The sequence below is a fragment of the Aplidium turbinatum genome, chromosome 15, assembly GCF_918807975.1.
Source record: "Aplidium turbinatum chromosome 15, kaAplTurb1.1, whole genome shotgun sequence".
NCBI lineage: Eukaryota > Metazoa > Chordata > Ascidiacea > Aplousobranchia > Polyclinidae > Aplidium > Aplidium turbinatum.
The window spans coordinates 14,769,916-14,782,915 of record NC_137486.1 but is presented as its reverse complement, the minus strand read 5'-3'; the positions used below and the strand labels follow the sequence as shown (position 1 = coordinate 14,782,915).

Genomic DNA, 13,000 nt, shown 5'->3' with positions numbered 1-13,000 from the left:
CAGAGAGACGCATTTCCTGATAAAGTTTCTGAACTAAGAAGTAGGCTACCGTATAACCTATTAATGAACGTCATTTTTTACAAACAACAAAAGTGTGAAGGAAGTTACGTTGTGGTTTTGTGCAGACGAAGCTCTTCAAAACAATAAGCAACAAAGGTTTGTTTTGAAATTGATTAGGCTACCTGACTTTCGACGTTTGAGCAGTTGTTTAATAACTGTGCAATTTAAGATCTGGTCTAGAAAGTGAGGAAAACACTCTTTTTTATATTCAATTAGGCCCGGATTTAGGGGGGCAGAGGGTGCAGGTGCCCCGGCCCCGCTTTGAAGGGCTCCGGACGTGAAAAAATGCGATTTTATGTCATTATTTTATTTTATTTCAGCCTTTAAAGTTTCTGTAAAATACTGTGCTGTGCACTGTGCAGTGCTGAATTATTGCTACTGTAGACGTAGAAGATTTTTTTCGCTCCATCGTCGCGAAAAACATTTTTGCACGGGGGCACCCCGATCTAAAAGTGCCCCGGGCCCCCCATCAGCTAAATCCGCCCCTGTATTTAACGTCTGCAAACATTAAATCAATGTAAAAAGTGACGGATTTTGCAAGCTAGGAAAGAGCTGACTGGCACACCACGAAGTGATGACTTAGAATGTTTGAAGGAATTTTGAATGTTCCAACATTTTGTTGTTGCAGGTTTATGTAGGTTAGGTGAATTGAGATATTGTGGTCACATTTTTGCATGGCGTTTTGACTACACACGTTGAAGAAACCATAGGATCTGTAATGTTGCTCAAGATATTTATTGCTGTAGTTGTTACAGTAACAGGTTTGTTTGCATGTTTTTTATTTCTGCTTTACAAATAAAGCAGGAGTGGCCGAGTGGTCAGCGCGTTGGGCTCGCAGTCGAGAGCCTGCATGTTCGACTCAAGCCACCCGCACTTGCTGTTGTTTCTCTGGGCAAGAAACTTTACGATAATTGCCTCTACCCAGTGATCGATTTCGAGTAATGGGTAATACCAAATTTAAGTCATAAGTAGAGTAGACAACCAGAAACAGACATTGCAGTCGGCTGCAGCGTGGGTCAGGTATACGTCGGAAGGCGTACACAGATGCATAGCGCTCAAGTCCGCTTTCCCGCAATGCAGGATAAAGATAATAAAACAAATTCTGACAGTTTCGTTTGCAGAGGTAAATAAGCTGATAAACTTGTGGTGTTCTGACCGCCACTCACTGTTTTTTAGTTGCATCCAGATCTGTGGCAAAGATATTCCAGCATCCTCAAGCAACAAATAATCTTCATAGCATTTTACACGTCGGCAACAAAAGCTACATTGCTGGAATAAACTACGTGCTTGTACTAAATAGGTTAAACGAAAGTGCTTCGAAGGTGAGCAGTTAGGGTGAGTTGCAAAATAAAAAATAACACTGAATTAATGTTAATGTCATGTGATATAAAATGTCCGTTTAGTTCAGCACTTCTGAACAAACTAACAACGCATTTCTTCTTCAGTTTGGTGCATTTTAAAGGCCATCAAAGCGAAAAATAAAACTTGCCCTTACATAGGGCTCGAAAAAGGATAGAAGAGATAAAACGCGAACGGCGTGCTCTAAACGGAAATGAGTGACTAAATGCAAGGATTTTGCAAGGTCGCAAATATTCTGTATTCAACCATGATTTAACTAAATTTTCTTCTGTCAAGCTGATTCATGTGTCCTAGGACCTCAACTGCAATTACAGTCAACAACGCTTAATTGACCTGCTCGCTAGCGATTGTACAGTCTCCATTACCCGCTTATTAGTCCCATTTTTCTATGCAATTATTCCTATTTAATTGGATTACCACCCCACTTAAATGAACCAAAAGTAGACGTATTGGAAATATCGTGTTTTGCGAGATAACTTTTCAATGAAACGAGATTAACATCTTGCTTCGTTGAAAATTGTTGCAAAACTACTTTTAATTGAAGGCAATAGGCAAAAAAATACGCTCATCATGCCACTAGGTCAATAATTTATCTTCTAACAGAATTTACAGTAGCTACCAAATGCTGTACAGTGCACACCAAGGGTCTCAAACTCAAATTGCTCGAAAGGCCAAATGAATATTTGTGAATTAACCCAAGGGCAGAGAAACATTGACATAAAAAAATATGGGGGAAAAACAACTAGGCCTACTGGAGAGGGCAAATATTTTAATATTTGAAATAAAGAGTTTGTTCAAAAATGTAGCTACTGAATGCAGCCCAACATTTATGAAACGTCATTCAACGTGCTATACAATACAATGTCATTAAAACGTTGTAATAGTACTAAAACCCCGTTTTTCTTTGGGGTGGAAGCAAGCTAAAGTTTTGGTTGGGCGATTGCTTCTCTAAGACCCCTCTCTGATGCCACGTCCCTGCCGCAATACACTATAAGAAGTCAAAAAAACAAAATAAAACAGAAAGAATACAAAAACGAAGTAGAAAGAACGTACCAAAAACGTAGGATCGCAAAAGAAATAGCAGTAAGAACAAAGAGATAAATAAATGCGAAAAAAACCGAAAAAGGAAAACCAAAAAGGAACGCGAACGCAACGACTTGGACCTGGAGAGTAGTGTTCCCGACAATTTTCACCAAATCAAACGTCATATAAAAACCGTTCAAGTCTACTGAATATTACGTCATGGAAATTCCTAAAGCATGTGCCAAAATTGCACCAGCGTTCATAAGAATTGTGTCAAGCCTGTTTGGGCCTGTTTGGGCCTGTTTAAACAGGAAATATTACATCAGCTTTAAACACCTGTTGGAATGACTTCATAATTGTCTTTCATTATTGCGTCACAGTACTGCATACGTGAATTTGAGATATTGCTATCTATTCTGGTCATTCGTAAAATGATTGTTTGAAAGTTGGCCGCACATTTAACTGTTGGCTTAGTGCTTGCTAGCTGGACAAAGGTTCCGTCTTTTATCCAAGTAATCTGTTCTGTAGTGACAGTTTTCAGTGGTGTACGCGTTGCACCCCCTCGTTTTTGGTAGCCGTGGGCTAATTTTTACAGAAATACACTGTTTGAAAAGAAGTTCAAGTGTGTGTTTCTTCGGTCATTATATGCAGACGAAAGGATCCGGGAACTTTAAGTTACAATTTTCCCACGAAGAAATTATGGTTTACCGCTGTGACCATAAAAAATAAAAGACGATTTTGTTAGCTGGTAGGCCAAGAAGCACTTGAAGGCATAAAAAAAATAAAAGACGATTCTCTGGCTAGTGTTTGTACGGAAGCACAGGCAGCATAAAAAAATAAAAGACGATTCTCTGTCTAGTGTTTGGCACAGAAGCACTTAGAAGCAAAGAAATAATAAAAGAAGATCTTATTGGTTGGTAGTCTAAAGAAGCAAAGAAAATTAAAGACATTTCTTCTCGGTAGGCAACTGAAGAACTTTAAGCTAAAAAGTAAAGACATTTCTTCTCAGTTTGGTACAGAAGAAAAATAACTTTGACATTTATTGGCAAGAAAGAAGATTAAAGGCAATCCATCTGTGCTTGAAGATTCAAGTGGAAGAATCCAAGCAAGTTTTGTGGACGTTTGGACTTCACATACTCGTACAGCTACGGTATCGTGCATTTAAATTCTTTTTTGTATTTTTACGGTCTTTGCAGTTAAGTTTTTTATAACTACTGTAATTTTGTGTGTTTGTGTAACTTAATTTTTTAATTGTTAAATTTAGCCCTAACATTTGATATGTCTACACTCGGTGGTGACAGGGACTCGACCGCCGTCGACTCGACTGAGTTTAAGCCTGATGATGTTCTTTGCGGTCGGGCAGGCCATTCTGGGGAGGGACCCATTAACGATGAGGCTAAGTCAGTTCGAGAGGCCCGGCATCTTAGACGGGATATTTTGACTCAAATTGGGAAACTTTCTGTGGCCCTAGGTTCTTTGAGTGATAAGCAGGAACTGTTAATTTTTCGATCTAACTTATCTACTTTAGAAGAGGAATTAAGGCATTTCCATGCTCTTTTGAGTAAAATTGTTAACTCTGCAATCTTGGCAGAACTTCGTGATAGGGTAGATCCCGAATTTAACTCGTTAAAAAATAACTTCGAACAAAAAGAAAGTGATTTCTCAGATAGGTTAGATGCTGACATACATCCTGAGGATAGCGCCTCAAATGTAAGCACTAGGATGTCTGAGAGCTCGTCACGGATAGTTGCACAAATTAACCTACAGCTAAGACGAGAGGAGCTCCAGATCCAAGCCGAGGCCGAAGCAAGAGCTGCTGAGGCCATAGCGAGAGCTGAGACCATACGAGTTGAGGCCGAAGCGAGAGCTGCTGAGGCCGCCGCGAGAGCTGAGACCATACGAGTTGAGGCCGAAGCGAGAGCTGCTGAGGCCGCCGCGAAAGCCGAAGCGAGAGCTGCTGAGTTCGCACTCAAAGACGCACAGTTGAGGGCTGAACAACGTAAGGAGGTAGCTTTAGCTGAATATCGTTCTGAGTTGGGCTCCCGGCGTAGCTCTAGGAAGGGCTCTTCTAGGCATTCCAGAAGTGAACATCAATCGCAGTTTAATTTACCTAACCTTTTCCAGACGCCTGTTCAATCTGTAAGTGGACCTGTACAATCCACATGTTTTCCAGCTGTTTCAGGAGGTCTCGGGGCCGCGGCTAAGGGTCTTCCGAAGGCTGTAGAGCCAAGGTCTGCAAATTACAACCGAACTCCTCCCCCAGAGCGTACAGGTCACGGGGCCGCCATTAGCAGTAATGCTTTGCCCCGTTCAAAGTTTTCTGCGCCGCTAGTTGCTGATCGCCCAGCTACACGTAATTTGGGTGGTTGTGAGAGGCGTATCGTGTCTCCTGATTTTAACGTGTTTGAGGATCGTGATCAGGCTGTGCATGTGACTGAGCCCACTCAGCCCCTTAAGGGATATAGCTTGTCTTCTCCCGCTAAATCGAGTTCTCAACAGCAGGATTGCTTTTTTGAATACCAAAATAGTAGGACGTTCTTCGATAAGGCGGCCTTGATTGGTTACGATGGTAATAATATGCCATTTGTCTTCTTTAAAAATCGTGTTATGGCCTTGATGGCAGCTTCGCCCTTTAAGGGAACTCGTTTGACTTTGTTGCAAGCAGCTTGTGTTAGAACAGCTGCACAAACGATTGCTAATTTGGTTTCCGACACTCCTGGCTTGTCAGAAGAAGACAGGATAGAAATGTCGTTAGCTCGCTTGTCCCAACGTTTTGGAGTTCGTGGAGGTCTTTTCGCAGAACCAGAAATTAGAAAGTATCGCTATGGTAGCAAATTGACTTCTATCTCTTCCAGTGATTTGAAAGAGTTTAAAGATGAATTGTCGCAGTGTTTGCTTTACGCGAAAGCTTATGGTCAGCGTGATAAATTAGAAGGACGTTTTGTTTTGGATTTGGCTAAACGACTCCCGTTTGACGCTAAGCAGCGTTATCTTGACTTTTTAGGTGATCAGTATGGTAGCACTGAGGAACCTACTTTTCAGAGTTTGTTTGATTTTGTAGTACGGGAAGAAACGCGCAAGTCGACTGATTTTAGCATTATGCTAATGGGCGATTCTGGTGAGTCGCAGCAATTTAAAAAGTTTGGCAAAGGAAAATTGCCTTCATGTCCGGTTAGGCAGACGTCGGTAAAACCCCATGATAATGTGATTTCAGGGAGTTCGCAGTACTCGACTGCTGTTGGCGCACCGCGCGGCGGTGTGGCCAGACGTAGTGACATACCGGCATGTTTTTGTTGTTCATCACGTGGTCAAGTTGAATATCATTTTTTGTCTAATTGTAAAGAATTTTTGCGCTTGACACCTAAAGGTCGGAGAGATGTCATTGTGAAAGCTGGAAAATGCTTGAACTGTTTGCGCCAGCATATGGTTAAGGACTGTAATCATGCAAACAACTGTCGTCAGTGTGGGCCTAACAACGATAGGAAACACTATTTTCTTCTGCATGATTTTTATGTGACGTCACGTGATTCTCTGGATTCGGTCGGTAAAGATGATGCTGGTGCCAGAGTTCCTGTGCGTAATGTTAAGATTGGAAATGTTAAAGCAGCCTTTAACCGCGTTACTGCTGCTCGTGTTTTGAATCCAATGACTGGCAAATCGAAGTTGGTGTATTGTCAGCATGATCCTGGTTCGCAGTTGACCTTTGTTTCGAGTGACTTGGTGTGCGAACTTGGTCTTAAACCGTATGATAAAGCATCGTTTAAAATGGATACTCTGGCTGGTCAGAAACCTACTTGTGCTGAACTTGTTAAACTCAACATTCAGTCGTTAGAGACGAATGAACTGTTTTGTGATATAACTTCGGTGGTTAACCCAGCTTGGGCTGACGATGTTAAAACTTTACCCCATAAACAAGATTTAAGTGGTTTCCGTCATTTTCATGACGTGAATATGTTTCATTTGAATGATTGTAGTACTGTAGATGTACTGATTGGCAACGACAACGCTTATTTGATGTGTGCAAAAGAAGAGCGTGTTGGTGACAATCGTAGTGAACCGCATGCTTTGCTCACTCCTCTCGGTTGGTTGGCTTGTGGTGGTAAGTCACCCTTAGTTGAAAGCGTTGCTAAAGTGTGCAGAGTGCAGACGTCTTCAGAGTCAGATGTCATCTCTGGCTTTCAGCGTAAAATTGAGTCTCGCGATATGGAAATAGCAGACCTGAATAAAGTCATTCAGGATTTGACTTTGCAAAATGAAACCTGTGAATTGTCTCGCAATGATATTTTGGCTAGAGAACTTGTCGAACCGAATATTGAGTTGAAAGATGGTCGATTTGAGATACCTGTTCCGTTGAAGGAAGATATTGATTTACCTAACAATTTTGTGTTGGCGTCAGATAGAGCTGCTGCTTTAAGAAAGAAAGCTTTAAAACAACCTGAACTTCGTGATTTCCTTACTGACACCATGAAAGATCTTAAATCTAATGGCTATATTGAGCGTGCTGGTGAAGCAGGAAATGTCAAGGGATTTGAATGGTATTTACCATACTTTGTGACGTCACAATTAAAAAAGCGCATTGTTTACGATGGCAAGTCTGAATTTCGAGGAACTTGTGTTAATGATTTAATGTCTTCTTGTCTTGACTTGTCTGACTTGTTAAACCCTCTGGCAGATGTCTTGGCTAGATTTCGGCTTGAAAGATTTGGTTTCGTGGCCGATATGACCAAATACTTTTTTCACATTTTGGACTCTTCAATACGTAAGCCCAATTTTATTGAACTGCTTACGTACACAGGCAGTGCCGTTCGGATCGTGAACGAACGCCCTTTGGTACCTTTGAGTGACGACCCTAGGGATTTTACTGTCATCACCCCTGCCTCACTTTTGACCCCATACTTAGACCCATACTGTGCTGTTGGGCAACCACATGATCGTGACCAATTAAGAAGGGATTATCGGTTCAATTTGTCACTTTCTCAGCAGTTTTGGAATAAATGGATCGATTTTTACTTGCCAGGTCTTCAGGGCCGGAAAAAATGGCTAAAAATGGCCGAGAATTTGGAGCCTGGTCAACTTGTAGTGGTAGGTTCTCTCCAAGACATTGGTAAACGTGGGAAGTATCAACTTGGGAGGGTGCATGAGGTAGTTCCACAAATTAGGAAAGGGAAGCCTGTGGTTCGTAGAGCCAAAGTTGCCGTCTGCAACTATGATGAGAGTACGGGGAAAGTAAAAGTAGACTACGTGTTGAGGGATATTTCGTGCCTCGCCCCCGTAAAGAACACCTAAGTGTTAGGGTTTGAGCCTGGTTTTGTCTGCGGTGGCCGACCCTTGTCTGAGCCCAGAACAGTCGGTTATTATCGCAACCATGGTATATAGCGTCATTTTTTGCGTGTACCTAATACCTATGGTACCAATTTCATGTATCATCGTGTTTATTCTTATTGTTGTTCATTCTTTGCATGCCCTTTGTATTTACGTATTAACTTAAACGTGAGTGATTCAAACAATTTGTGTATCATGTGTTTTTATTCATTGGCTCACAATTGTCGTCAATTCTTTTTTAGTTATGCCATGTCAGACTGTCATAACTAGGGGCCGCTATGTTCCCGACAATTTTCACCAAATCAAACGTCATATAAAAACCGTTCAAGTCTACTGAATATTACGTCATGGAAATTCCTAAAGCATGTGCCAAAATTGCACCAGCGTTCATAAGAATTGTGTCAAGCCTGTTTGGGCCTGTTTGGGCCTGTTTAAACAGGAAATATTACATCAGCTTTAAACACCTGTTGGAATGACTTCATAATTGTCTTTCATTATTGCGTCACAGTACTGCATACGTGAATTTGAGATATTGCTATCTATTCTGGTCATTCGTAAAATGATTGTTTGAAAGTTGGCCGCACATTTAACTGTTGGCTTAGTGCTTGCTAGCTGGACAAAGGTTCCGTCTTTTATCCAAGTAATCTGTTCTGTAGTGACAGTTTTCAGTGGTGTACGCGTTGCACCCCCTCGTTTTTGGTAGCCGTGGGCTAATTTTTACAGAAATACACTGTTTGAAAAGAAGTTCAAGTGTGTGTTTCTTCGGTCATTATATGCAGACGAAAGGATCCGGGAACTTTAAGTTACAATTTTCCCACGAAGAAATTATGGTTTACCGCTGTGACCAAGTAGAAGCCTTGCAACTGACTTTCAAAATGCACGGAAAAAACAAAATCTTTGAAGAACTGACTGCCGCACATCGCTAATACCACGTTAGGCTACGATTGCTATATGATGGCACAAGAAGAAGAGTTTACGTAAGCAGTAAGTTTGTTTACTAATTAGCGTTTAAAATAAACTAACGAAGTCAGCAATCCAATCTCAAAGTTTCAATCCGAATCTGTGAACGTTTTTCCAACAACAGCTTGATAACTCTGTCTTAATTTGTTGCAAAGTCTGAATGTATTCACATAAATTTGCCATTAATAGGCTACAATGCAACCGGATTTGTTTTTTTAAACCAGAACCTTTAAGCGGCGCGACAATGGAAAGCAATGGAAAAGCTGAGAAAATTGGCAATGTTATCCATTGGGAATACTTTTTCATTTAATGTTTTGAAGATTGAACGACGCCAGATCTTTTTTTTGCTTCATCTGTTGCTTAATTTTTCAATTATCAAAGCATTCTTTTATATCAGTGCTTTTCAACCAGTGGAACGGTAAACACTTTCCCGCATGAATTTCGTCTTGGAGCGAAGGTAATAGTGGCTCCGGCCCGGAGGTGTAGGCCTATATGTGGCTGTGGTCAAGTTCATGATCTTGGATAAATCTAATTATTTTGTAACCTACTGCAGCGTAAAGCAATACAAAATAGGCTGTACAATGCACATGTTTCCAGTAACATTGGTCAACCCGTAGCGGCGAAGTAAATAATCAAATTGTCAGAATTATTTTTTAAGAAAGGTGTAACCCAGCATCACCACCACAAACTACTTAGAAGTACAATGTGTTGCAAATTTGCAACATTGAGCTACAAAGGGTCATTTGAAAGTGTTTTTTTTTGTTTTATTTTTTTCACAAACATTTATTCTCTCCCAATGCAGTGGCGGCTGGTGCTGTTTGTGAGCAGTGGGGCTGCAAACGATTTCGCGGGGAGTCTCCCTCCAGAAAAATTTAAAAAATCGCATTAAATTTTGTGAGTTCTGAGCATGTTTTTACTCCAAATTTTGAAAAAATGCATTCAAACTTTGTTGAAAAGTTGATGTATTTCTAAGCTGTATTTAAAAAAAACTAACAGTATTGCTTTGGAGACAAACTTTACTAGTATTGAGCTCAGTCTTGACTAGCCTAGCCGTTGCATACAAGGTTCAAGTGATTTTGAGCTGCTCTAGCACTTACTATACCCTGTTGAATACCCTAACTCTAGGCTACAGCTAAAACTTCTACATTCATGGGTCATCGCTACTCTGCGAAATAAAAACTAATTTTAAAAAGTCTGTAAGGTTATTCGGTTAGGTGGGGCTGTGTTCCATGCAGCCCCAACAGACTCAAAAATGGCTGTAAAATACCAAAAAAGGTGGAGCTTTAAGAATAATTTTTAGCCAATCAGAGCGCTTGAAATCCAGAATCACGTCATTTTTTGAATACAAAGAAATTTAACTGAATGCCTCGCCACAACCAGCGTTGCCTAATGGTTAGGACAGAGGAGTAGTAATTTCGATTTCGTGGGTTCGATTCCCACCCTCTGCTAATACTATTTGTTCTTCTGCAACTGAACTGAGTGCAAGAAGGATCATAATGACTGCAATCAATGGAGTTTATAAGGAAAAGCACTCTTCGACAAGTGATATACGTTAAAGTGCCTACCGCAAAGAAGTTTTCCCAAAATCGGTGTTGCCAAGCGAAACTTTCAATATTTTAATTTTTGATCAGCAATTCTTAAGTGAAAAAAGTAACCGGGTCGGACAAACACAGAGGAAAACATATTTTTCCTCTTCTTTTTCTTTCAGGTGGGGCTGCAGTGCAGACCCATGGCACGAGCCGCCACTGTCCCAATGTCATGTACTTTTTAAAAATCTTTAGCGTGAATATTTAAAAAGGCGCTACGGAGAATGTATGATTCAAAACAGGTTCAAGGAAGTCAATCAAAAAATCGTCAGTATCTTAAAAACAATTCTATATCGGGTGAATAGAAAACATTATTGGTATTAGAAAAGGATTTGTGTCCAGAATGAAAGTAGTGGGCCCTCAATCCCTCATATCACTCATGTGCATTGCATAATTCAGACACAACATTTGGCTGCTAAAAGCTTAGGCGGCGGTATGGAAGAGGCTCTTAATGCTGCTGTCTCAGTTATTAACTTTATAAAAGCAAATTCCATTAATGACAGATTTTTTCAACAACATTGTGAGGATGAAAAATTCAAAACATTGCTGCTTCATATTGAAGTGAGATGGCTCTCCAAAGGCAATTTAGCTTAGAAAGACTTGTAGTGTTATGGGAACAAGTGATGGCTTTTTTGAAGCTTAAATCTGATTGTAAAGAACCTTATTCAAAAAAGCAAGCATTAAAAGCAAAGACGATTATGGAGAAGCTTGAAAATACAGAAATCAAGTCAAAAATATTCTATCTTAGTGATATTTTCGAAGCTATCAATCAACTTAATCTGACAATACAAGGAAGAAAATCTGACTTAGTGAAAAACATCCAGAAAATAAAGGGCTTCATGAATAATGCAAAAATAATGAAAAAGGCAATATAACGCAAGAGAACAACTGCACGCCCAGCAAGCTGATGCAAGAGAGAGGCCCAATTACGGATCCATAGGATGCACTGCCAAATAATTATAAATTCAAGACAAATGTACGACTAGTCCAATTGATGTCAAGTTATCTTGTTGTGTATCGCGATTTCGAATAATAAATTCTCTTCAGCACAACTTTATAACAGGCATAGTAAAATCTTCAGTAGGTCAGTTTAAGAATGCAGCAGTTAAGTTTAGAAAGAAATCAACAATAGTGTTTTTCGGTTGCTAAAAAACAAATAAATTTAGTCTGCGAGCAGTAGTGACAATATTATGTAAATTATGAAGGGAATTAAGTCATACATTGGTAAAACGGAGTGACAACGCCAAAGATTTCTAAACTTAACTGCTGCATTCTTAAACTGACCTACTGAAGATTTTACTATGCCTGTTATAAAGTTGTGCTGAAGAGAATTTATTATTCGAAATCGCGATACAAACAAGATAACTTGACATCAATTGGACTAGTCGTACATTTGTCTTGAATTTATAATTATTTGGCAGTGCATCCTATGGATCCGTAATTGGGCCTCTCTCTTGCATCAGCTTGCTGGGCGTGCAGTTGTTCTCTTGCGTTATATTGCCTTTTTCATTATTTTTGCATTTAATTGATAGTGACTGTATCAATTTGATCCGTTATAGGGCAATTTTGTGTCACTTTTGTGCGAGGATGGCTTGCCTCCTCAGAATCCCTCCCTGGCGTTGTCACTCCGTTTTACCAATGTATGACTTAATTCCCTTCATAATTTACATAATATTGTCACTACTGCTCGCAGACTAAATTTATTTGTTTCTTAGCAACCGAAAAACACTATTGTTGATTTCTTTCTAAACTTAACTGCTGCATTCTTAAACTGACCTACTGAAGATTTTACTATGCCTGTTATAAAGTTGTGCTGAAGAGAATTTATTATTCGAAATCGCGATACACAACAAGATAACTTGACATCAATTGGACTAGTCGTACATTTGTCTTGAATTTATAACTTCATGAATAAGTTGATGTATTGGAAAAATCTGTTTCAAAAGAAAAACACATCTTTATTCAAGAATTTAGAAATCAGTAATCCTTCAGAAAATTGTATAAACGCTTGTTACCACCATTTGGAAGGTCTCCATGAAGACTGTCAGAGACGGTTTAAAGACATTCTGGAAAAAGATATCCCAGAATGGGTTCTTGATCTTTCAAACTTTAAACCAAATGAAATTATATTGATCCAAAAATATGTGAAGAGCTGTTAGACATGAAAGAAAATGTTCAGCTTATTACAAAAATAAAAAGGGAAGGTGTCTTTGGTTATACTGAAATAATGAACACCAATCCACAGATTTCCGAAATTGTACAATCTTTCATCATATCCTTTCCAACAACATGGCTAGTTGAGGCTGAATTTTCTGTTATTAATGGCATTTTTTGTAGAAAAAGAAATCGACTTTATATTAATAAGCGTGGTACAGTAAGATCAAGATTGAATCAAACTTTTACTTATAATTAAGACTTAATGTGTGACAAACCTCAAGAACAAGGCAGTCACTGACGTAAAATTTTATGATATTTGGTCAATTGTTACTTATAAATATTTGGTTAAATTTATTACTTATAAATATGTTGTTTTTTTAAACTTAAGCCACAATTATAAATCTGATATAAAAAAAAGGCTATGGTGCACAGAGATTTCTAAAAAAAATTTATAGTCCACAGTCACAAAAAGGTTACTCATCACTGGTATAGGCTACAATCGCACGGTTGGAATATTGATTACATTAAGTGGA

The 13,000-nt window shown here is 39.4% G+C and overlaps 1 protein-coding gene across 4 annotated transcripts in view; it reads left to right on the top strand.

Annotated features, from left to right (window-relative positions):
- The first annotated feature begins 687 nt into the window (after positions 1 to 687).
- LOC145784646 (semaphorin-3C-like) overlaps positions 688 to 13,000 on the top strand; it is a 110,247-nt gene continuing 97,934 nt past the window's right edge. For all 4 annotated transcript variants that reach the window (XM_082596514.1, XM_082596511.1, XM_082596513.1 and 1 more), the window contains exons 1-2: positions 688 to 821; positions 1,237 to 1,382. In XM_082596514.1, coding sequence (XP_082452640.1) covers positions 779 to 821; positions 1,237 to 1,382 — 189 coding nt within the window. In that variant the 5' untranslated portion in view covers positions 688 to 778. The remainder of the gene's footprint in view (positions 822 to 1,236; positions 1,383 to 13,000) is intronic.